Below are 21472 nucleotides of genomic sequence, written 5' to 3' on the forward strand. Positions count from 1 at the left end.
TTTAAGAAAATAAAAAGGCAATAAAGTAATGCCCAGAGCCTGAAAAGGAAAGCGGCTGATGAAACTGTCTCTTAGAATGTCTGAAATCACCTCCATGTATGTGATCCCGTCTTTGTATTTTATAGGTCACTTGTGTTCTCATGGTTTATTTTGGTCTTTGGATCTTGCAGTTATTGCTTTGAGGGCCAGTTTATCTCTTTAACATTATTCCTGCTATCATCTTCCTCCTACAGAAAACTTGCCATTTTTCTAAGTCCCTACTAGTAGCAGGTACACTATTGTGGTTCCTTCTGTAAAAGTCGCACACTCTATGTTGGAGCCCTGACTGCACCTGCTTCCTGTGGGGCGGCTTGCTCTCCTTCAGGCTCGTAGGGCTGCTCACCTCCTGCTCCACTCAGCATTTTGATTCCAGTGTCAGGAGCTTGTCAGACTGCTCCAAGCCAGTTAGTTACCTTCCACCTGCTGTTGCCACTTTCCATTGATGAGTACTAATGCAGCACTGTCTTAAATTATCGTGTCCTTGAAACATTTCATCAGCTCCTATCCTACACAGCTGATAATCTTTCCTTCTGCCTAGTCCTGCAAGGGTCATCTTCCTTTGTAAAGCTGGAACAAATAAGAGATGGTCTCCTTTTTTGTTCCTAAGCTAGATCGTCCTACAGCTGCGTGACCATGGTCTCCGCGCCTCTGAGCCAGGCCCCCAGCTCTCCTGCCCCACCCCACTTCTCCACATCCAGGTTGGCAGTATTGAGGGCACCACTTGGACAAAGACCACACTCCCCTTCTTTCCCGCCACCTTCTTTGTTACCTGCATGCAATACCCTGAAAGATTTCTGTAGCAACTTTTCTTCTAAACCTAAAGGTAGTTCAGGTATAACACTGGAATTAAGAAACACCTTAATACTCAATGTTAAATATGGCTAGTCTCAGATCCCACAGTGAAATTAAAAAATGAATAAATAAATAAAATAGTTAGACCTTCATGGGGCGGGGGGCGGGGGGGGGTTCAGCAGCTAGAAGCTCTCGGCTGAGACCAGCTCCAGGAATTGATCTCAGCCTGAGAAAGCTGCCTTGTCTCAGGTGACCCCTGCCCAGGGAGCAGCCCACATCTAACACTGGGCTGTGCTACTGGGAAGGCTCTGGCCTCTCTAATTTGAGGCAGCACTGAGCAGCCAGCTCAGTCCCAGGGCTCCCCGTGGGATGGGCTGAGGCCTTTGTCATGACTGCACTGCAGTTCATTTCCTTCACTCCGGCTTCCTTCCCTCCCCATCAGGTGTATCCTGCAAGCACTTCCAGGTAAACCTACTTCCAAAGCTCCATGTCAACAGTCACTCCCGGGAAGTGAGGCTGTGGCTTTGCTCACTTCACTGGAGAAACAGAGGAGGCCTAGATTAAGTTATGCTTCCAGTGACTCAGCTCATCAGTGGTAGAATCACTGGCAATCTCTTCCCTGCTCTGGTGGGGGGGGGTCACTGGCCTCTGAGATGTGGCTCTGTAATTACATTGAGCTGAGCCTCTCTTATGGTCAAGAACCATAGAGTTTGGAATGTAAGAAAGTTGAGTGGGTGTTTCTGTAGCTTGTCTTAGTGTCCTACTAAGGAAATGGGAAATGAGCGCTGCATTCTGTTTAATCTTTAAATTTTGCATTAATTTTCTAAGATGCTTTCTCAGATCTCCCCTTGGCATTCACATTTTTCAATTTGCAGGAAGAAGCATTGAGAAAGACCTCAGAACTTACATTTGAAATCCTGGCTGTTGTGCAACATCTTAAACTTTTATAATGGATGAGTCATCCTACTTCTCATTGTGTTTGTTACTATTAAGATGGAAAAGAAAATAGGATACCACAGAGGGAGACAGACAGCTAGTGAGAACAAGAACCCAGTTCCTGGTTCTTCAGCTTTTTTGTTGTTGTTTTGTTTTGTTTTGTTTTGTTTTGTATTAAACTATCCCCAAATAATTTCTAACATTTTTTTTTTTATTTAAAAGCTTTTCAATTATATCAACACAATTGTGACACGATAATATCATAGGGTTCACAGAGGTGTGGGCTCACCTGTGTTCGCTCAGCCAAGATCTTCAACTTCTCTTGGTCTCACCTTCTTTGCAGATAGAGCTGGAATAATGCCTCTTTTGGAAAGGTGTGAGGATTGACCATAGCATATAAAGCATTTCCTGTCTCCTGGCTTCATGTTTGGCTTCTCCAGAAGTCGGCTTGAGACAGACATGGAGACATTTCCTTTGTTTAGACCTTCACTACTCCTTCCTCTCATGGGACTTTGTACAAGATTCTGCATGAGTTGTGAGGACAGCTGTACTCGCTTGTGTACTCATGCACCACCTCCCAGACCTCAGGCCACCTCTGGAGCAGGATTTGTGGCACCTTCACACTTGCAGCCTCATCACTAATCACAATTTGGAATGCAGTGAGCACTTCTTGGAGGAGGGGGCGTGAAATATATTAACATTATCTTTTAATAGCATTACTGAGGAATGATGTCTATTTTTGTCATCCGTGTTTATTTCTTTGGGTTAATTGGCTTTCTCTTCTCCAGTTATTCATGATAGAAGCTAAAGAGATTTGTTTGAGAACTTTCTTCTTTTAGGTTATAAATGCTGTATGCTATAAATTTCCATCGAAGCATAGTTTTTGATGCATCCCACAACTGCAATGTGCCATTTTACCATTTCAACCTGTTCAAATATTTTCAAATATCCCTTGTGACTTCTTATTGAAGCATTAATTAATTAGAAGGGGATGGCAAGGGCCGTGCAAGCCTGCCATATCCTGACTGGTTTTCTGCATGCTCGCTCATTCAGTTACGAGGCTCGTGTGGAAATCTCCAGCTGTAATTTGGTTTTACCCATTGTTTTTCTTGCAGTTCTATCAGTATTTACATCATGCGCTTTGGAGCTTTGTTATTAAGCGCATACATGTTTAGGACTGCTACGTTCACTCTTATATCATCATAAAATAAGCTTCTTCATTCCTGGTAATATTCTTTGCATTAAAACTGTTGTGTGTGATATTAACATAGCAACTTGAGTCTGCTTTTGATGAATGTTACTGTTCTTTTTGTTATGCTTCCCATCATTTCGCTTCTATCTACTTGTGTCTTTATATTTCAAGTGTGTTTTTTAAAGTCAGAGTGACAGTGATTTTATTCTTTAATCTCACCATCTCTACCTGTTCTTCTTTCCTATGTTTAGTTAACTTGCTTGAGCACATGGAGTGCAATTTTTATACTTGTTTTGATGTTGCCTACTAATCGAACCACCTGTGTCACTTCTGGTTAAGTTTGCTGTTTTTTTTTTTTTTTTTCCACCCCTCATTATGGATAGTATTTTCTTGCTTTTTTGCAAGCTTAATAATTCTTGACTGGATGCCAGACCTGGGGAATCTTATTTTGGTGGGTGTGGGATATTTTTGTATTCCCAAAAATTTTCTTGAGTTTTCTTTTTGGATGTAGTTAAATTTCTTGTAACTGTCTGGTCCTTACAGAGATTGCTTTTGAAGACTGGATGAAGGGAGAGGGAAGTCAAGAGTATGGGGTGACCATTTTAAGTAGGTGGTCACTCACCTCCAGTCTATGCGGGTGGTGGACCTGGCTCTGTGACCCAGACAGGAGGAGCTAGGCACCTTGCTAGCCTCACCCTACTCTGATCTTGTGCTTTTAATATTTCTGAAGAAGTGACCTAGGCAACACTTACTCTAGAGTGATTTTTTTCCCCCACCCCTAAGGTTTCTCTGTACTCTGTTCTCTGCCCAGTGAGAAGAAGAATTCTGCTCTGACTGCTGGGGACAGACAGTCTTAGCTCCGTGAGCATTCTGGACACTATTACCTATGATCTTTTGGTCATTCTTTCACTAGCCTTGAGTAATTGTCCTTATATACATGGGTCAGTACTCACCTGGAATGCAACAGGGCTCTCTGCCGATCTCCGGGGGCCTTCCTGTGACTGTGACTTTTAGCTTCCTTCTCTTGCTCACATTCTCCTTTCCGTGTCCTCATTCAGGGAGACTGCTGGGTCAGCCTGGGTGTCCATGCCCTTTGCCTTGGGTGTGTAAGTCTCTCCAGGCAATAAAGCCAGAGAAATGGTAGGGACACTCTCCTTTATTTCCCATCTCTCAGGGATCATGTTCCAGCAGTGCATGATGTCCAATGCTTTGAGGGCCGTTTTCTTTATAAATTTTAACTTTTTTTTTTCTTTAACTTGGTTAAGGCAGGAAGGGAAATCCAACCCTTGATACCCCAACTTAGCCAAAAGAGGAAGTGTTCTAGTGAGTTTTTAGTCCTTCTTTGTTTGAATTACTAAATGAGCCATGACTGAGATAGAGTTTGGAGCTGATTCCTAGAATCGATTTAATTGAATTTGTTAACCACTCCTCATGGTATTTAGTGCAATATTAACCTCTGGAATGGACGTGTTATCCTCGTTACATGAATATCATGTGTTAAAGATCCAGCAGAGTGGTATTTGGCCTGGGGCAAACATCATACTGAGCAGGTCTTGAGTTGTTGCTAGTTACCTTGCTCTCACTAAGGGAACACGTACGAGGACTTGTGGTCATATTTGTTTAAATTTCCTTTGCAGATTTTAGAACTACTTTCACCTTATCTTTACATAAATATTGAGACATTTGTAATCAACTGAACATCCATTTGTTGAATATAAACTTCACTTTAGAGAAGAAGAAAGAAAAATGGTCATAAAAATTATTTACAAGTTAATGACCATGTCTATAATCTACAATGTGGCTACAGTATATGCAAATGGACCTGATAAAATTGATGTACATGCCATTTCTTCTTTGACAATTCCATGAAAATTGAAAAGTACATCTTGTGTTGTTCCTTACTGCTATGCTCTTTTTGTATCTCAATCACTTATGATGAATTTTCAACCTTTGATATTACCAGGCTTCCATGTGTCCATGATTGTTTCTCAGCTTGACTCCGGGGCTCTCTGTTTGGTCTTACTCTTAACTTTTGGTCATTTTTCTATTGAGTTGAATGATTGCCTGACTTCTTAATTTTGAGTATTCCAGAGGATTTAACCGTGGGCTCCCATTCTCTTTTCTTTCAGCTCCCTCCACTGTTACTTCCCCAGTCAGAAGAAACCTAGTGACTTTTCTGGTCCTTTTTTTGTTGCTGACTCTAGGATATGCCCTTGGACACACTCCACATATTTTAAAACAAAGAGCATAATATGTTCAGAATGAACTTTATCATATTGCATCGTTGGCCATCATGGTCATATTTATGCATTTTCTTTTGCTGGGTCACCATCTATAAAATCTTCCTAAGTTTGCTGCTTCCTCCTCAATAGGTAACTCTTCATTTTTTATTTAACTCTTTTTGTCATAGTTTTTCAGTAACTTACACCTGGATTAATGCCTGTGTTGTTTGGAATGGCAAAGGCCCAGCAGCTCCAGGTCGGAAGAGTTTAGACAGCGTTTGCCTTTGACTTAAAAATAGAAGACCATGAGGGGTGTCTGGATGACTCAGTTGGTTGAGCGTCCAACTCTTGATTTCAGCTCAGGTCTTGATCTCGGGGTCATGAGTTCGAGCCTCGTGCTGGGCTGCATGGTGGATATTGAGCCCACTCAAATAAAACAACAATACCAACAAAAAACAGGAAGACCGTAAAAGGGTCCATTGCAGAAAGTTAAGTGATATGATAACCCATGTTATTATATCAAGCCTTTGCTTGAACACTACAGATTTGAAGACATTTTATCTTTATTATTTCTTTTGATGTTGACATTTTCATAAGAAAGTTTATTGTAGTGCTGAAGAGTAGAAAATCTGGATCCACCATGTCCAAATCCTACCACCAGTAGTTGCCAGCTGTGTGGCCGTGGAGAAATTACTTAACTTCTCTGTGCCACAGTACCTTCCTTTATAAAAATAGGATAATAATAGTACTTACTTCATACATACTGTTATTACATATAAACCACTTAAAACAGTGTCTAGCTCATAGTATGTGCTGTATAAGTTATTACTATTATTATAATAAAGCAGGAGTAGTAAAGTAGAATTAATATGACTAAGAATAGAACTGGGGTGCCTTTCTCCTTGGTTTCCCATTTTAATGACAATATTGGTTTCCACAGAATTTTTCTTTTCTTTTTTTTTTTTTTTAAAGATTTTATTTATTTATTTGACAGAGAGACAGCCAACAAGAGAGGGAACACAAGCAGGGGGAGTGGGAGAGGAAGAAGCAGGCTCTCAGCAGAAAAGCCTGATGTGGGGCTTGATCCCAGAACGCTGGGATCACACCCTGAGCTGAAGGCAGACGCTTAATGACTGAGCTACTAAGGCACCCCCCCCACAAACTTTTTCTAGCTTTATTGTTTCTGGAAGTTGGTATATATTAGAAGCACTGGATACTTGCAAATTTCTGTTATTTCCCTAAAACTTCCATGCTGCTCTAGAACTGGGGAAAATAAGAATTGTGAACATATATTAATCCCTCCTTCCATTTCAGACGTCCTGTTAACTGTTCAATCTGCATTATTTCATTTATGTTTCACACACACCCACCCATCGGTTTTACTTGTCATCCCTCCTTTCAAGACACAGAAACTGAGATTTAAGTCATTCACCCAAAATTGCAGTCTGTTTCTGAAGTGGAAACGCAAGTCTGTGTGCTAGCCCGTCTCCTTCCCATAACCTGCCACACGATACACTCCCCTTGCTGTATGTTCACTTGCTACAACTGCTTCCCTTAGAGATGATCTTTCCTTTCTAACTTGGCCAAATCTTACCACTTTCCACCTGGAAATATACATAAAACTCACATTGTCTTTTCATTCACTCCTGTAGCTCCTGTCACTTTTCAAAGTAATAGTATTCATACAGCATTTTTCCCTCACTCTTTCTCCGCCACAAAGAAAGTGACTCTGGAAAGGGAGGTATTATGTTACTGCTGTGTACTAAACAATACCCGTGGTCTTTCTCACGTCACTTCCCTCTCTCCATTCTCTTGCTTTAACATCCGTCCATGATTTAGAGTCCATACCGAGAATAGACGTCAGGTGTCAAGATTTGAAAATCTGGGGGGCGCCTGGGTGGCACAGCAGTTAAGCGTCTGCCTTCGGCTCAGGGCGTGATCCCGGCGATCTGGGATCGAGCCCCACATCAGGCTCCTCTGCTATGAGCCTGCTTCTTCCTCTCCCACCCCCCCTGCTTGTGTTCCCTCTCTCGCTGGCTGCCTCTATCTCTGTCGAATAAATAAATAAAATCTTTAAAAAAAAAAAAAAGATTTGAAAATCTGATTTTTAAAGTGTTTCTGAAAATTAGATAACCCTATTTTTCTAATCCTTTCCCAAAGCTGTGGGAGGGGGCGCAGAGCCAACAGTCCCTGGATGCAGACACATCTCCACTCCTTAGTTTGCATTTCAAGTGTTGTACGTCATGTGGGTATTTGAAGTTTTATTTCTTTAAGCTGTGGGGAGACTCCTGGAAAGGCAAAGTGTAAACAAATCTTCTGACATAGACCCTGTGGGACCTGGTTTCCAAATGATTGCATCCAGTGACATTTCATTGATTGTGCACAAGCTGTGAAAAATGCTGCCTGTCCTCTGATGAATTTCAAACTTCTGTTCAGTAGCCTTTTGTCCCGTTGATAATGAATATGAATGCTGTATTTTATTTCAGCATCATGTTTTTGCTTTTCTCCTGGAAAGGGAGTTGATATGACATCCATTTCATCACTTAAACAGTTGGGGTAAAGGTTGCTGTGAAAGCCTAATGAAGTCCCTGAGTTGTGACCACATACACTTGCCAAATCAAATGCGCTATGGAGGGAATTTCCATGAGTGTAATTAGAATGGCAGCCTGTGTTTCAAGCCCTGGGTGTACAAACTTGGCTTCACGCGGTCTGGTGGAATGAGACCTGCCCTGAGAAGGAGGAACTGTGCCCAGAGCTCCTTTCAAGAAATGCTTTCCCATTACCAAATGTATGCACTGGATGCTGAATTCCCATTACGCAAATAAGAATTTCTTTCTTGAAGCATCCATGGGAAAGAGTGCAAATTACTTCAAGGGAGGATTTAAGGGAGTTAAAACTAGAGTTCAAGTCAATTCAATAAGTATTTACTAAATACTTAATGTGTACTCGTTACCATGGGAGACACAAAGGGACATTCACTATCTTCAGGGAAACTGGGTAAAAAATTAGTTAAAATGAAATTGGCAGAAATGCCATTCGGATTGAGTTTATGTTAAATTAGTCTTTCCCAGCCCCTGGATTTGTGTGTGTGTGTGTGTGTGTGTGTGTGTGTGTGTGTGTTGGCAAGCTTTACATGTCTTTGTCTTAAACCTTCGTGAAGACCTGTAATCACTTTCATCCATTTTTTGCAATTTAGGGTATTTTGATAATGGTCAAATTACTTTGATCATGCTTCTATAATGTGCACATTTTTGCCATTTTGTTTGCAACGGAAAGTAAATATTTTCATTCTTCCTCAGTTATTTCTATTTCTTCATTGGCATTGTTCACATTAAAATTTTAATATTTTTTTTCTAAAATCAAGTCGATTGGCAAAAAAATACTCATTCCCCAAATCATAAATTTATAACTTTGTCCTACCAACCAGTGAGTTTAAACTTTAAAAGTTAGTCAAAAATCACTTTTTCCCATTTGCTAAGTTACTTTGCCTTAAAAAATGTAAATTCATTTTAACCCTCTGAGTCCTATTTACGTGTTTAGGTAAATGTGGTAAAAAGTGGCTGAAAGTGACAATTTGTGGCTGATTCATTGTTTCTGAAATGTCACTTTGTTCTGTTGGTTCTTGAACACTCATTAGCTTTTTCTCTGTTCCCATGAAGCTACAGACTATGTGAACCTTGCACATATATCTAGAAGAATACATGAGATGCTTTATTATTAATATTCATATTTACCAACTGGTTGAGCAGATATACATTTATCAAGCTCCTGCTGAGAGCTAGACGTTATTTTATTTTATTTTATTTTACTTTTTTTTAAAGATTTTATTTATTTATTTGACAGAGATAGAGACAGCCAGCGAGAGAGGGAACACAAGCAGGGGGAGTGGGAGAGGAAGAAGCAGGCTCACAGTGGAGGAGCCTGACGTGGGGCTCGATCCCAGAACGCCGGGATCACGCCCTGAGCCGAAGGCAGGCGCTTAACCGCTGTGCCACCCAGGCGCCCCTAGACGTTATTTTAGACACAATATGTAGAGATGGATGGAAGAGCAATTCAAGGTCCACACCGGAGGCAGGTGTTTGCAACCAAGTCCAATGACTGAGACACATAGAGCGGGTATTTGAGACTTGCATTGTCTCATTCAATCCTCACACTGTCCCCTGTGAAATAAATACTGATGGCGACATATTTTTAGTAGATTAACTGAGCTAATAAGAGCAAAAGAACAGTCTTAACTCTGCTCCTTTTTCCATTCCATTTTATTGTCAGTTGAAAACAAAGCTGTGCAAATAATAACTGTTGAGTGAACATTTTCCAAATTTGAACGCAATTGTCAAGGTGTTAAAATAAAGACAAAGTCTGTGGAAAAGAACCAAAAAAAAGGGATGTTTATACTAGTCTAAGGTGCCAGGGAACAGTTTGCAGAAGAAGGGGAGCCTGGCACGGCCCAGACACAGAGAGGCCCATCTCTGCCCACGGCTTTAATGGGCATGATTGCCACCAACAGCCACTGTCTCCCTGGAAATCTGCAGCTGCCCCTCAGAAAGATCCTTTATATCATCTACACTGTTTGAGCCGCGATTTCATTGTAGGCACAAGGACGCTGTCCATTTACTCTTTGTTTTCTGTGGCGGTCAGTCACTTTGAACATCTAATATTACAGATGGCTCTCCTAGCTTGATGATCCAGAATGGCCAAAATTATTTTTCTTTCTGAATGCCAACAGTTGTCTGTTTCCAAATACTGCGCTCAACTCTGTTAAAAGTTTTAAGACACGGATGTTTTCTTTTCAGAGGCCCGCTTTGGGAGATCCTTGTTTCCAGGGATGATTTTTTTTTTTCCCCTTAAACGTTTCAAAGTCCAGGCAATTCCACACTTCCTAGCAATATGACTGCACAGCCAAGTTTTACATATGACATCTTCAGTCTACTTTCAATGTAGCAAATAGGTATTGCATAGATAGACGGACCTTTGCTCTTGCAGCAGCAACATCGCGTGAAATCTTTCGTATTGTATTTTTGTTACTCTGGTCTTTCTGTACAAAAGTCTATTATGTTATCTGTGTTAAAACTAACCGTTAAAAATGATTTCTTGCTATTTTCAACAGATACATGGATAGGAAAGTTATGTCAGCCACATTCAGCTTTCAGAATGGCTCATGGGGTTTTCCGGTTCTGAAAGCTGTCACATGTTGTGGCTCTGGAGCAGGTTTTAAAGTTTTTGATAGATTTACATGGATAACACTTGTCTTTCGGGAAACAATTTGTCTGGATACACGCTAAAGTGAATTTATGTACCTTCTAATAAGAAGTCTTTGCACCACTTCATGCAAATAATAAAGGCCCCTTAAAAAAAAAAAAAAACAAAACAAGATGAGTGCCTGGGTGGCTCAGTTGGTTAGTCATCTGCCTTCACCTCAAGTCATGATCTGAGGGTCCTGGGATCGAGCCCCAGGTCAGACTCCCTGCTAAGTGGGGAGCCAGCTTCTCCTTCTACCTCTGCCTGCCACCCCCCCTGCTTGTGCTCAATCTCTTTCTCTCTCTGTCAAATAAATAAATAAAATCTTTAAAAAAAAAAAAAGGCAAGGAAGGATTTATGAATTCTAAATATTCTTGGACCAGGAAGGAAAATACCAAAAGCATTCTTATGTGTATATTTCTCCCAAACCCATCTCTCGTTTCCCATTGGTGATAGTAATTCAGCCCCTGCCTTCCCTGTCTCCGGCTATCAGATCCCCAGCTCCTGCTGGCTGGCAGATGTCCTGGGTCATCCACTGAAGTGCTCCTCCAAGATCAAACTGAAACTTTCTACCTTAGAAGAGCCAGAGACAGCTAAATGGCAAACTGTGTTTTTAAACATGCCTTAGTGATAGTGAATGTGGAATTAAATACAGATTTTCTTTTTTATAAAAGACAAAATTGTGGATTATAGTGAATTATTTTCTATTGTGCTAATAGGTTTTTGCAGACTGGTTTCACAAACTTTTTTTTTAATCTAGAACTGAGCACACTTTGACTATGTAAACACTGATTTCATGAACATGTCTATTACATATCTAAGTTGTAATACTTGTTTTCTAAGTGTTTCTACATAGCTTAGTTTGTATCTATTTAAGTAATTGAGTAATAAAATAAAGTAATAAAAATCATTTTAGAAATCCCTGAAATTCCCTTCTCCTTCACTGGGAAAGTTTTATTTATCAGTTTACAAACAAAGAAAACAATAGTTTGCATTCCTTTGTACATATATTGAAATCCACCCCCCCAGGTCAATGTTAAAAAGAAAAAAAAGATACAGACATAAAATAATTTGTTTACTGGAAATGCTTTTTTGGATATCATTTTTTTTTTTTAAAGATTTTCTTTATTTGAGAGACAGTGAGTGAGAGAGAGCATGAGCAGGGGGAGGGGCAAAGGGAGAGGGATAAGCAGACTCCCCACTGAGCAGGAAGCCTCATGTGAGGCTTCATCCCAGGACCCTGAAATCATTTCTTTTTTAAGTAGCAGTCTCCTTGGTTTATTTCCCTACTTCATGAGAGCTCTGACTTGCTGATCATATGCTAAATTTAAACCAGAAAAATCTAGATAGTAACCAACAATCATCAACTTGATCCATTTAACCTAATGGTGAATCAGTTAAGTTCAAAATTACGTTCTGAGTATGGAATGTCCTCCCGTTGATGAGGTTTCAAGGCAGTTGAATTAGGCAGAGGATGCTCTCAACATAGAAAGTGAGCAGGTCCAGAAAGAACAGATTCAAGGCTTTCTTACCGACCTGCTTTGTCAAAACTATTACAGGTAAAACTTCATTGTGAACCAGACCCTTATAAATGCATGAAGCCTAACAGCCACGTTGGAAAATAATAGTGGTGCATTTTTTTTAAGGCTGCTAGATTAACGGATGAAATCTTCAATTTATTCTTTAATTCAGTTGTTTGTCCAACAAACATTGATTAAACATTGATTAGCGATGCGTATTTGGTAGTGTTGGTCCTAAAGGAAGAAGGATCAACATGGCATGAATATTCATTCCTGCGGTATTTCTGACCCCACTTTTTCAGATGCTCATTTCCCTACTTGTTACGTTGCTGCTAACTCCATGAGCCTGTACGATCTCATAATCAGAAAAATAATTCAGACATCGGCTAGAACGCAGAATCTAAGCAAAACTGTATTTTTCCCTCTTCTCAAACCGCATTAATTTATACTTTTAAAGGATCTTTACACATGGTTAAATGGTAGATATTCTAAAACATGAATACATTTTCTGTATTTTTTTCAGGCAAAATGAAAATGTGTTTATGCCTGGTTTGCTAATATGAATCGTTCAAATGCAGTGTGTGTTTTGTGGTAGGAATTGATCTCGATAGAAATATCTTTAACTTTTTTTTTTTTTCTCCATAGTTTTACCTAGCCACACATGTGGAAATCCTGGGGAAATCCTGAAAGGAGTTCTGCACGGAACAAGGTTCAACATAGGAGACAAGATCCGGTACAGCTGTCTCTCTGGCTATATCTTGGAAGGCCATGCGATTCTCACCTGCATCGTCAGCCCTGGGAATGGTGCTTCCTGGGACTTCCCGGCTCCGTTTTGCAGGGGTGAGTACCAGATGACCAGACGGTGTTATGAACCCAGAATAAATAAGTGGCTTTGGTACTGATGGCATAGAAGTTTCCACTAAACGAAAAGAATTCACATCCCTCTGGGTCTTGCTGTGCTAGCTTATTCTGTTCCTAGAAGTCATGTTCCATGAGACCTAAGGAGCCATGACTAGACCCGATAAAGCCAATAACAAACTTAGATGTGTTCCTTAAATACCCACATTTTTCTTCCTTCTGTTTCTCAAGTTCTATGGCCTTCTGCATAATGTTATCACTTGCTGTCCTAGCATTCTAGGATTTACCGTGCACATTTATGTCCTTCTTGATGTGGTGGCTCCTTTTTTATCTTTTTTCTCGCTAAAAATGACAAATATGCCTTGATAATTAAAGGATCCCTTTTAAGGACTCTTTCAACACTCTTAGGCCTTTGAAATAAGGTGATCGTGACAGAACACACTATAGCCAAGTGCTCGGCGCCATGATTTGGGGCGAGGTTAGAATTACCTTCCTGATACACCCTGTGATTTTTTAAGCCTTTTCCATAACATTATTTTACTGCTCCAATAAGTTTAGGAAAGAGCCGACGACACCTCTTAAATTCTGACTTTCCTGAGAAAAATGCATCTTAGGGTTTCAAAGATAAAAGTGTAGCCAACCTCCATTAAGGCCTCGCTGTGAGGCCAGAAAACCTGCTGAACGCTTTACATGATCATATCAATACTCATAACAACCATGGAAATAATAACTATAGACACTCGTTTAACAGATAAACACAAATTGTATTTTCAACAGGTCCCAGAGACAGACAGCATATGATGCGTTGAGACGCACTCCCACGTCTGACTTCTAATCCATGCTCATAGCCGTGCAAATCTGAGACCTCACACGGCTTCTAGCTCAGTCTATGCTACTTAATGGATACTTGCCTTTTCTCAAATAGTCTTCCGTTCAATGTTGTAGGCCCCTAAGATCTCCCAGGTGCTAACTACATGCAGTGGTGTATTTCTACCAGTGCTACACTCCTGCTGCTGGAACTCCCGCTGGTAGCCAGTATAAGCTGATCCCTTCAGCTGTTTCATGTTTCGTCTTCTCAAGCAGGCATTTGATTGCAGACTCCTTTTGCAGCTGAGGAATCCGCGGTTAGGAAATGTGACTTGCCCGTGGTGTTCTAGCTCCTAGTTGATGGAGTTCACGCATAGCGTGTTCACATTATTCCTCCACCCTGGAGAAAATCCTACTGGGAATATCTTCTATTCCAAGTGTCTGTTTTTCCTCTGGAAATGCTTTTTTCCTCTGCATGTTTCTGAAGTCCATTATCTCTCTCCTGCCCTCCTCTTTTTCCTTACCGCTATTATTTTCCATTTTGTCAAAAGAGCAGTGTACTCAAAATCCAGACCTTTGTTCCTTTAGCCTTGTTTTTATTGATTCTCCTCAACTAACTGATCCTATTTAAGGATAGTGCTGCTGGGATATCCTAAGTATATGCTCTCTTCCTTGTCCCCACCATTGTTCCCTTCCACTCTGGATAAACATGGCAGCTCCTGCAGCTTTGTTCTCTTATTCCCCGTACGCTAGCTTTTTCCTTTCCAGCTGTCCTTCGCTCATCTCTGTTCCCATCTGCACTCCACACTTCCACTTCTCATTTTTTTTCTTTTCACCCAGACCCACTTCAAGTTGGTTACATGAGCTCCATGTGTAGAATCTTGGCGTCCATCCTGCATCCTACTCCCTGAAGATCCTTTCCAGCACACACAGCTTGCTCACCACCTTTCTCCCTCAGCCAGGCCCCTTCAGTGACTCAACAGGAGTCAAGTGCCAGGTCTTCATCCTGGCTACTGACATGCCCCAGGATAACCTTGGCTGGACTGAACTGTGAATGTCAACTGTCAGTGCTTCCAATCACAGACTTGAAGCATTTCTCCCCACAGACAATGTCCTGCCAGGGCTCAAGAGTGCTGGCTTTCCTCAAAACCACTGATTGTAACATCCCTTCTGCTCTGCATTCCTCACACCCTGAGGAGAACTGGATGTCACCGTGGGGGGAGGGTTTACACCGCAGAAATTGGCAAACCCTACACACCAGGGTTCTCTTCTTTTTCCCCTAAGAATTCTTTCCCAACGTACCACTCCATGCTTAATCCCAAACTTTTGGTGTTTTTACCCTGTTACACAGTTTACCTTTTTATCTCCCTTAGGGCCATAAATCTTACTAATTTATCAAGTTTACACTTAAGTCCAAATTTCTGTCATTTCTTACATTGCAGCCTCCTCTGAGATTGCTTCAAAAGGAAAGACCTTCTGCCTATAGCATTCATTTTGTTACCATTTTATATTTGAACATAACGTCTTAACGTTGTTTCTTGAACCAGTTTCTAACCTCCCAGGAGATAGTAGATAGTCATACAAATTTTGTAACTCTACCCTTGATTCCTCTTTATATTAAAATTTAGCCTAGTCTATAGTTCTTTCCCCTTACTGCTATACCTGATTCCCTCTGGAACCTAATAGAAGCATAGAAATATGTTGAGTATCACATAAGAGTCATTATAAACTTGAAAATATAAAAAGTAAGGATTAGCAGTAGCCATAACCACTTCTTTCCTCCCCAAAGAAGCTTTCTTCTTAATCAAAGGGTCTTTCCTAATTCCTCAATTATAAACCTTATAAACTCAAAGTTAATATAACAATAAGCCCAGAATCATGCTTATTCTGCCACCAATTTATTAAATTCCAACTATATTAATATACATTTGTCAGGATATATTTTTTTCTCCTTTATTACAGATTATTACATTAATGTTTATATTTTGCTTTTCCCAGTGCTTGGGCGAGTAGCATATTCAAAGGGCATTAAATTAGATATAATTATTTTATGAAACAAATTTGAAAGCTGCGACAGTTTGTCATTGAATTGGGTAACTGAATCATCAAGAAAAAAATCAATGACCTAATTCTTATAAATGTGTAGATGTGGTATATCTAGGGGAGACAAATGAATTTCAGTAAAGTGGGCTTTGATTATTTATAAAAATGAAATGAGTGTATTTTCTGCTTCCCCAACATTCCAGCTATTTAGTTCCAAGAATCACTGCAGGATTCTTCTTGATCACACTACTAACGGTAACACCACTATTTCCCATCACAATGACTTCTTGCTAGCGTTGAAAATTTTACATATTAACTCCAAGTGGCAGCATTTAACCTGAACAATGACACTTAAAGGTGTGTATCATTTCTAGAGTCATGTGATACTCTTTAAAGAAAGATGGTAGAACCATATATCCAATAAAATTAGTACATAATAAAACGGGAGACCAGCCAGCTCTGCTTAAAATGGATTTCTCTAATTCCTATGATGACCCCCATCAGACTGACTTCTTTCCAGGATTAGAGTTCAGATTTTCCTCTTCTGGAGGTATCCCGTTTCAGTCTTCCTCATTTATCCTGGAGTTTTCAACTTAACAGCTAGATCTTCCTTAATTTCCCTCCATTACTGCCTATGGCTCCTGTTGTCTCTTCCAGTCTTTACAAAGATTTGCTGTTTCCGTGTGTGCAGGCATGGTGGGTATTTAGAGGAGAAATGCAAAGGGGGAAAAGAGGGAAGTGGATAGAACCAATAACAGATGCTCTCACCTAGGAATTTAAGTGCCATCTTCATTTGCTTTATGCTTCCCCTACTGTATTATTAAATCAAAAAGACTATAACACAAGGGACCAGAATATACCACACTTTACTTTGGTCCCCAGGACACTGGAGGGCCATAGAGTATAAAATCCGAAAGAGAAGGGATTCTTCTTGAATGGCAACTGAAGAGGGGGCTGTTGTCTCCAGACTTATGGCGTGATCAAGAGGTTAGAAAGGAAGTAGGTAAGGAGCTGCATTTGGAAAAATCTCCTTTATAAGAAACAATTATCTGATCCAAAGCAACCCTGGGGAGAAGTGGTCCTCACCTCATGTTATCCCAGCATGAAGTGGGGAAGTCCCTCTTTTACTGCCTCTCCTTAGACTCTGAAACTCTCCAATTCTGGACCTCATTTTTTAAATATCATTGTTATCTTACTCCAGCTGCCTTATTCCATGAATACAGTCACATGGAGAATATGTAGATACGAGGGACATTTGGGGACCTGAGCTATGGCTGGGCCTGGAAGAGATTAGGATAGCTTACTAGTTTTTGTTTTGCATAAATGATAGGACAGTTGCATCAGGCATATGTTATTTGAAATAAGCCAGCTCCAAGCAAATGCTAATTTACTTGGGCCAGGGATACGTGCTTTCTTCCCTAAACATCACCTTTGATGTGCCTTGATGCTTTCAATGATGGAACACTTTGTATTTGCAAAGTGCTATATAAAATAATTCTTAACAGCTATTGCAGAGTTGAGATCCCTGAAGTCATAGCTCTGGACATGACCAATTACAAGCTGTCCTAAATAACTTATTTTTGTCTATTCTGTACTTCACAGATTAGTGTATTAACATTACGTGCACAACTCCTATGAACTCCCATAGAAAGGCATCTAAAAATTGTATTTATAGAATTTCAATTGGTAAATATGCTGAAGTCCATAAATTTACGAACCTGTTTGTATCTCTAATCACATTGAGATGTAGGCAGGGGAAACAATATCATTCTTGTAATAAAAGTAAGGAGGTTTCAAATTGTGCTGACATAGGTTATGAACTTCTGACTTGGACAATATAACAAGACAGTTGATTGTATCCTACTTTTACTAAATTCTGTTTAATATAAGTGGCATATGTGCATAATTTAAAAATAGTAATAGAAAAAGAATTACTATGAAAAGAAACATCCCATTGAAACTACCATTACTCTTATGCCGCACATAGTTTGATAACATTTAACTATTTTTTATTATTATAACTGCTTATACTCTTCTTTATTATCAATTTTATTTTTTAATATCTTGCTATGAGTGTTAACATCTGTTACTCCCATCCACCATGTCTTGTTTCTCCTAATTTAGATTTCTGTATATTATCTTTAAACATTGAAATATGCAATATATCTTTTTTTGCCCAAAGGCGCAGGGAAGGTTTTAGTGGGGCTACAGCTCAAGCTGAAAGGCAACATAGCGTGGCCAGAGAGTAGTGATGCTGTCTCGCCAAGCAGAGCGGAGACCCTGCTTATACTGAGAAAATTCCCACCAGGGTTTGCAGGCTAATATGCTAAGGAGGGAAGCAGGGAAAAGCGCTTCATCCTGATTGGCTGGAAGGGCTTCATCCTGATTGGTTGATAGTGGCAGGCAATGCCGGCTGCTCATTGGCGGTTTGTGAAACTGTGGTCGTCTGGCCTGCGTGCCAGCCCGCATCCTGGAGCATCCTAGTTCTGGCTTGGGATGGCCGTCCACCCCCATTAGTGAGCCAGGAGAGGTTCAGGTCCAACATCTTTAGTCCCACCGAGTCCTGTCTCGTCTTAGGGTTCCTTCACTGTCGCCAAAATCTGTTCCCGGAATTGCTGTCTGAGGCCAAAAATGATAGAAATGAGGCCAGACCCCCAAATCAAAGGCCCAGGCGAGACTTTGTCAGGGTTACAGCTCGAGCTGACAGGAGGTACAGCATTAACAGAGAATAGTTGGTGGCCTCCCTCTCTCTGGTGTATCTTCTCATCCTTTCCTACTGTCCTATGCTCTCAGCTATAATAGAACTTTTGCAATATCGAAGTTAACATTTATATTTTATGCTATAATGATAATTAAGTCCTTCTTAATTTGTCTAAAGGCTGAAAAGCAATAAACAACATTCATATTATTATAACTATGTAAATATTTTTCACTGCAGAGCTCAGTATTGTGCCTGTAATTATTCTGCTTCCTCTATAATCCAATATCACAACCCCTGTGCCATTCAGAGTCCACATGAGTTTTTTCTTAGCCTCAATTATTCATAATAATGCCATGATTACTTTTGTTTCACATTTGGACCAACGCTATCTGGTAGAGTTTATTTGGCTAATGTAATATTAGCAAGCTCAAACACAAATTTTGTATGCACATGTTCAACTCCACAGGACTATTTCTGACTGGCAATTGGTTCCGATATGATTGATAATTTGGGGACTTCTGTATCTGGCTTCCAGTCAGTGGCCAGCCTTGTCTCCATTCAGTTGGCGGAGGCAGGACAGAGCTGGAGTGGGTATGACAGGTCCCTGCGAGTACTTCGTGTTGGTCACACTCAGCCCTTGTGTTCACACTTAGCTGGAAGGGAGGCGAGGAGTTGGATCAGCTATAAAGTTGGGAAGAAGAAGCAACAGATTTGGTAAATGGCTGGCCTGTTCATGCCACGACTGGTCTTCCACTGGTCCTAAAATTTTGAATTTTCTTTATTTTTCCATTGTGGATTAGTCAAACTTATGTGTTGGCAAAATAATCCAGATGTCTTCTACTTTCCACTTGTTTGAACTTTTGTTAGGAGTAAGTGCTATTCTTTTTCCTGAAGGCCATAGACTTTCTGTTAAACTCAACTGGTCCGTGTTTCACAGACAAATGTTTTCTGTCCTTCCTGAGGTTTCTAGTTGCCACTGCTCCTGGGATATTATACTTCCATTGCCCTTAATTCCCCAAGCCCACTTCCTCCAGCTCGCTGGACTGTCCCTCAGAGGGTTCTGCACTGGCTTCCTGAGCTGTTCCTTAACCACCCGCACTCAATCTTTCCTAAAAGATTTCCACTCTTTCCTAAACCCAATATCTTCCTTTCTCTTTGTTTCACCGCAAATAGCTTCTTAAGAACTGTTGCTTCAGAGGAAAATCCTTTCAGCCTTAGCATGCCTGCAGCTGTCCTTGTCTGCATCCACATTGATGGATATTATAGCTGAGTATAAAATTATACATGGAAAACTTTTCTTCCCAGAATTCTTCAAGCAATATTTCATTATTTTAAGCACATTATTGGCTTCTGCTGAAGTATAGCTCCTCTTTCTCTCCCCCCTTCTCTTTACACACACACACACACACACACACACACACACACACGTAGGCAAGTGGATTTTGAAGTTGTAACTGCAGAGATTGGCTCAAACTAAAAAATGAATGTTTTCCAGGCATGTCAAAAGAGAAAATGAGAGGTTTTTAAGAAAGCAAACACAAGTGAAAGATTTTTTTGAGGGGAGATACTATATCTGTAATGTTCTTGGGCAGAAGGATGATACATACAGTGTGGGAATAAGCCGCAGATGCACTTATTCAAGGTGAGCTAGGCTGTAGCCCAGAGCATCCTCTGTGTGTGATGTAGCTGCTGGGGGCTGTGACTGTCCACACCTGGGCCGGGATTAAGGGGATGTGCAGCTGCCACATGCCTAATAAAAGCCAATTCCTCAGTGTTTATAACAGTGTTTTCCACTAGAAATACAATGCAAGTATGAGCTGACCATGTAATTAAAATTTCCTAATAATTATATTGATGAAGTCAAAAGAAACAGCTGAAGTTAGTATTAATAATACATTTTCTTAATGGAACATAGTCCACAGATGACCACTTCAACACAGACTCAGTATAAACTGTTAATGAAGGAGTTTGTTTTCCACACTCTTCTTGAAAACCTGGTGTGTGTTTTGCGTTACAACACACCTCACAATGAGAAAGCCACACTTCAAGTTCTTGTTTGCCACATATGCTGGCAGCTGCTATTTCAAATGGCTCTGATTTCGCAGGCTGAGGAATTTTAGTATTCTTTGTTCCTTCCACACCAGTTGTTAATGCATGTGGAGTCCTGGTGCTGAGTGGGTTTCATTTTCACTTGTGATGTAGATTCAATATATAGCTGCAGGTTCATGAGAAGGACTGATAAGAAAATGGGTCTGAAGTATACAAATCTGTGTCACAGTCTGATTGGAATTCCTCCTTTTACTTCTCAGCAATTGCTGAAGCAGATTTGAGCTGAATAGTATCAGAAAGTAGAGTCTATTTTTAAAATTAGTTTAGGCAAGAGATAAGAGTGAGCTAGCTCTTGATTAATCCAAAAAGGTTTCTCAAAAGGAACCTCATTTCAGATGCTGTCTTACTTTTGGAACAAATGACATTGGGGTCTAATGAATGAAGATTAGGGAAAACTTTGAAGAAGGTGCAGATTAGCTGGTGGAGTAAGCAAAGAATTGGAAACAGCCTTGTGCATGTAAGACTCAAAAAGTATGAGCGAGGGGGTGCCTGTGTGGCTCAGTTGGTTAAGTGTCTGCCTTTGGCTCAGGCTGTGATCTCAGGTCCTGGGATCAAGCCCTGCATCAGGCTACCCACTCAGTGGGTAGCCTGCTTCCCTCTATCCCTCTTCCCCTCCCCCCATTCACTCATTCTGTCTGTCTCTCAACTAAATAAATAAAATCTTTTAAACAAAGCATGAACGAATAAAAATAAGACTCATTCTGGGGAGGGGGTGAGCTAGATTTAATTCTGGGGCCTACCCTCCCCATCTGTAAATGGTTACATATACTATGGTAAGATGTTCACAAGCCAGAAAGCAACACAGGGGACGTCTGGATCAAGCAGCTTAGTGCCAGAGGCCACTCTCAATATTTTGAAAAGATGCTCTTCTCAGTATTAGTATGAGGATTACGGGAAATGGCATATGCTAAGCACCTTGCAAATTTTTCTGCATGTAAAGAAGGCGAGTAAATCGGAGATGATGTAGCATCAGGTTATAGGCGCTGCAGTGCTACCTGGGAGCAGAACGTGCTCA

General features: G+C 40.5%; 1 protein-coding gene across 1 annotated transcript in view; it reads left to right on the forward strand.

The window, feature by feature from the left end:
• The window catches only part of CSMD1 (CUB and Sushi multiple domains 1), a 1583970-nt gene that overhangs the window by 564691 nt on the left and 997807 nt on the right, over positions 1–21472 (forward strand). Inside the window, exon 4 of the mRNA XM_048226225.2 lies at positions 12585–12779. Within this exon, the coding sequence (XP_048082182.1) occupies positions 12585–12779 (195 nt within the window). The remainder of the gene's footprint in view (positions 1–12584; positions 12780–21472) is intronic.

Source organism: Ursus arctos, unplaced genomic scaffold (genome assembly GCF_023065955.2).
Source record: "Ursus arctos isolate Adak ecotype North America unplaced genomic scaffold, UrsArc2.0 scaffold_27, whole genome shotgun sequence".
Lineage (NCBI taxonomy): Eukaryota > Metazoa > Chordata > Mammalia > Carnivora > Ursidae > Ursus > Ursus arctos.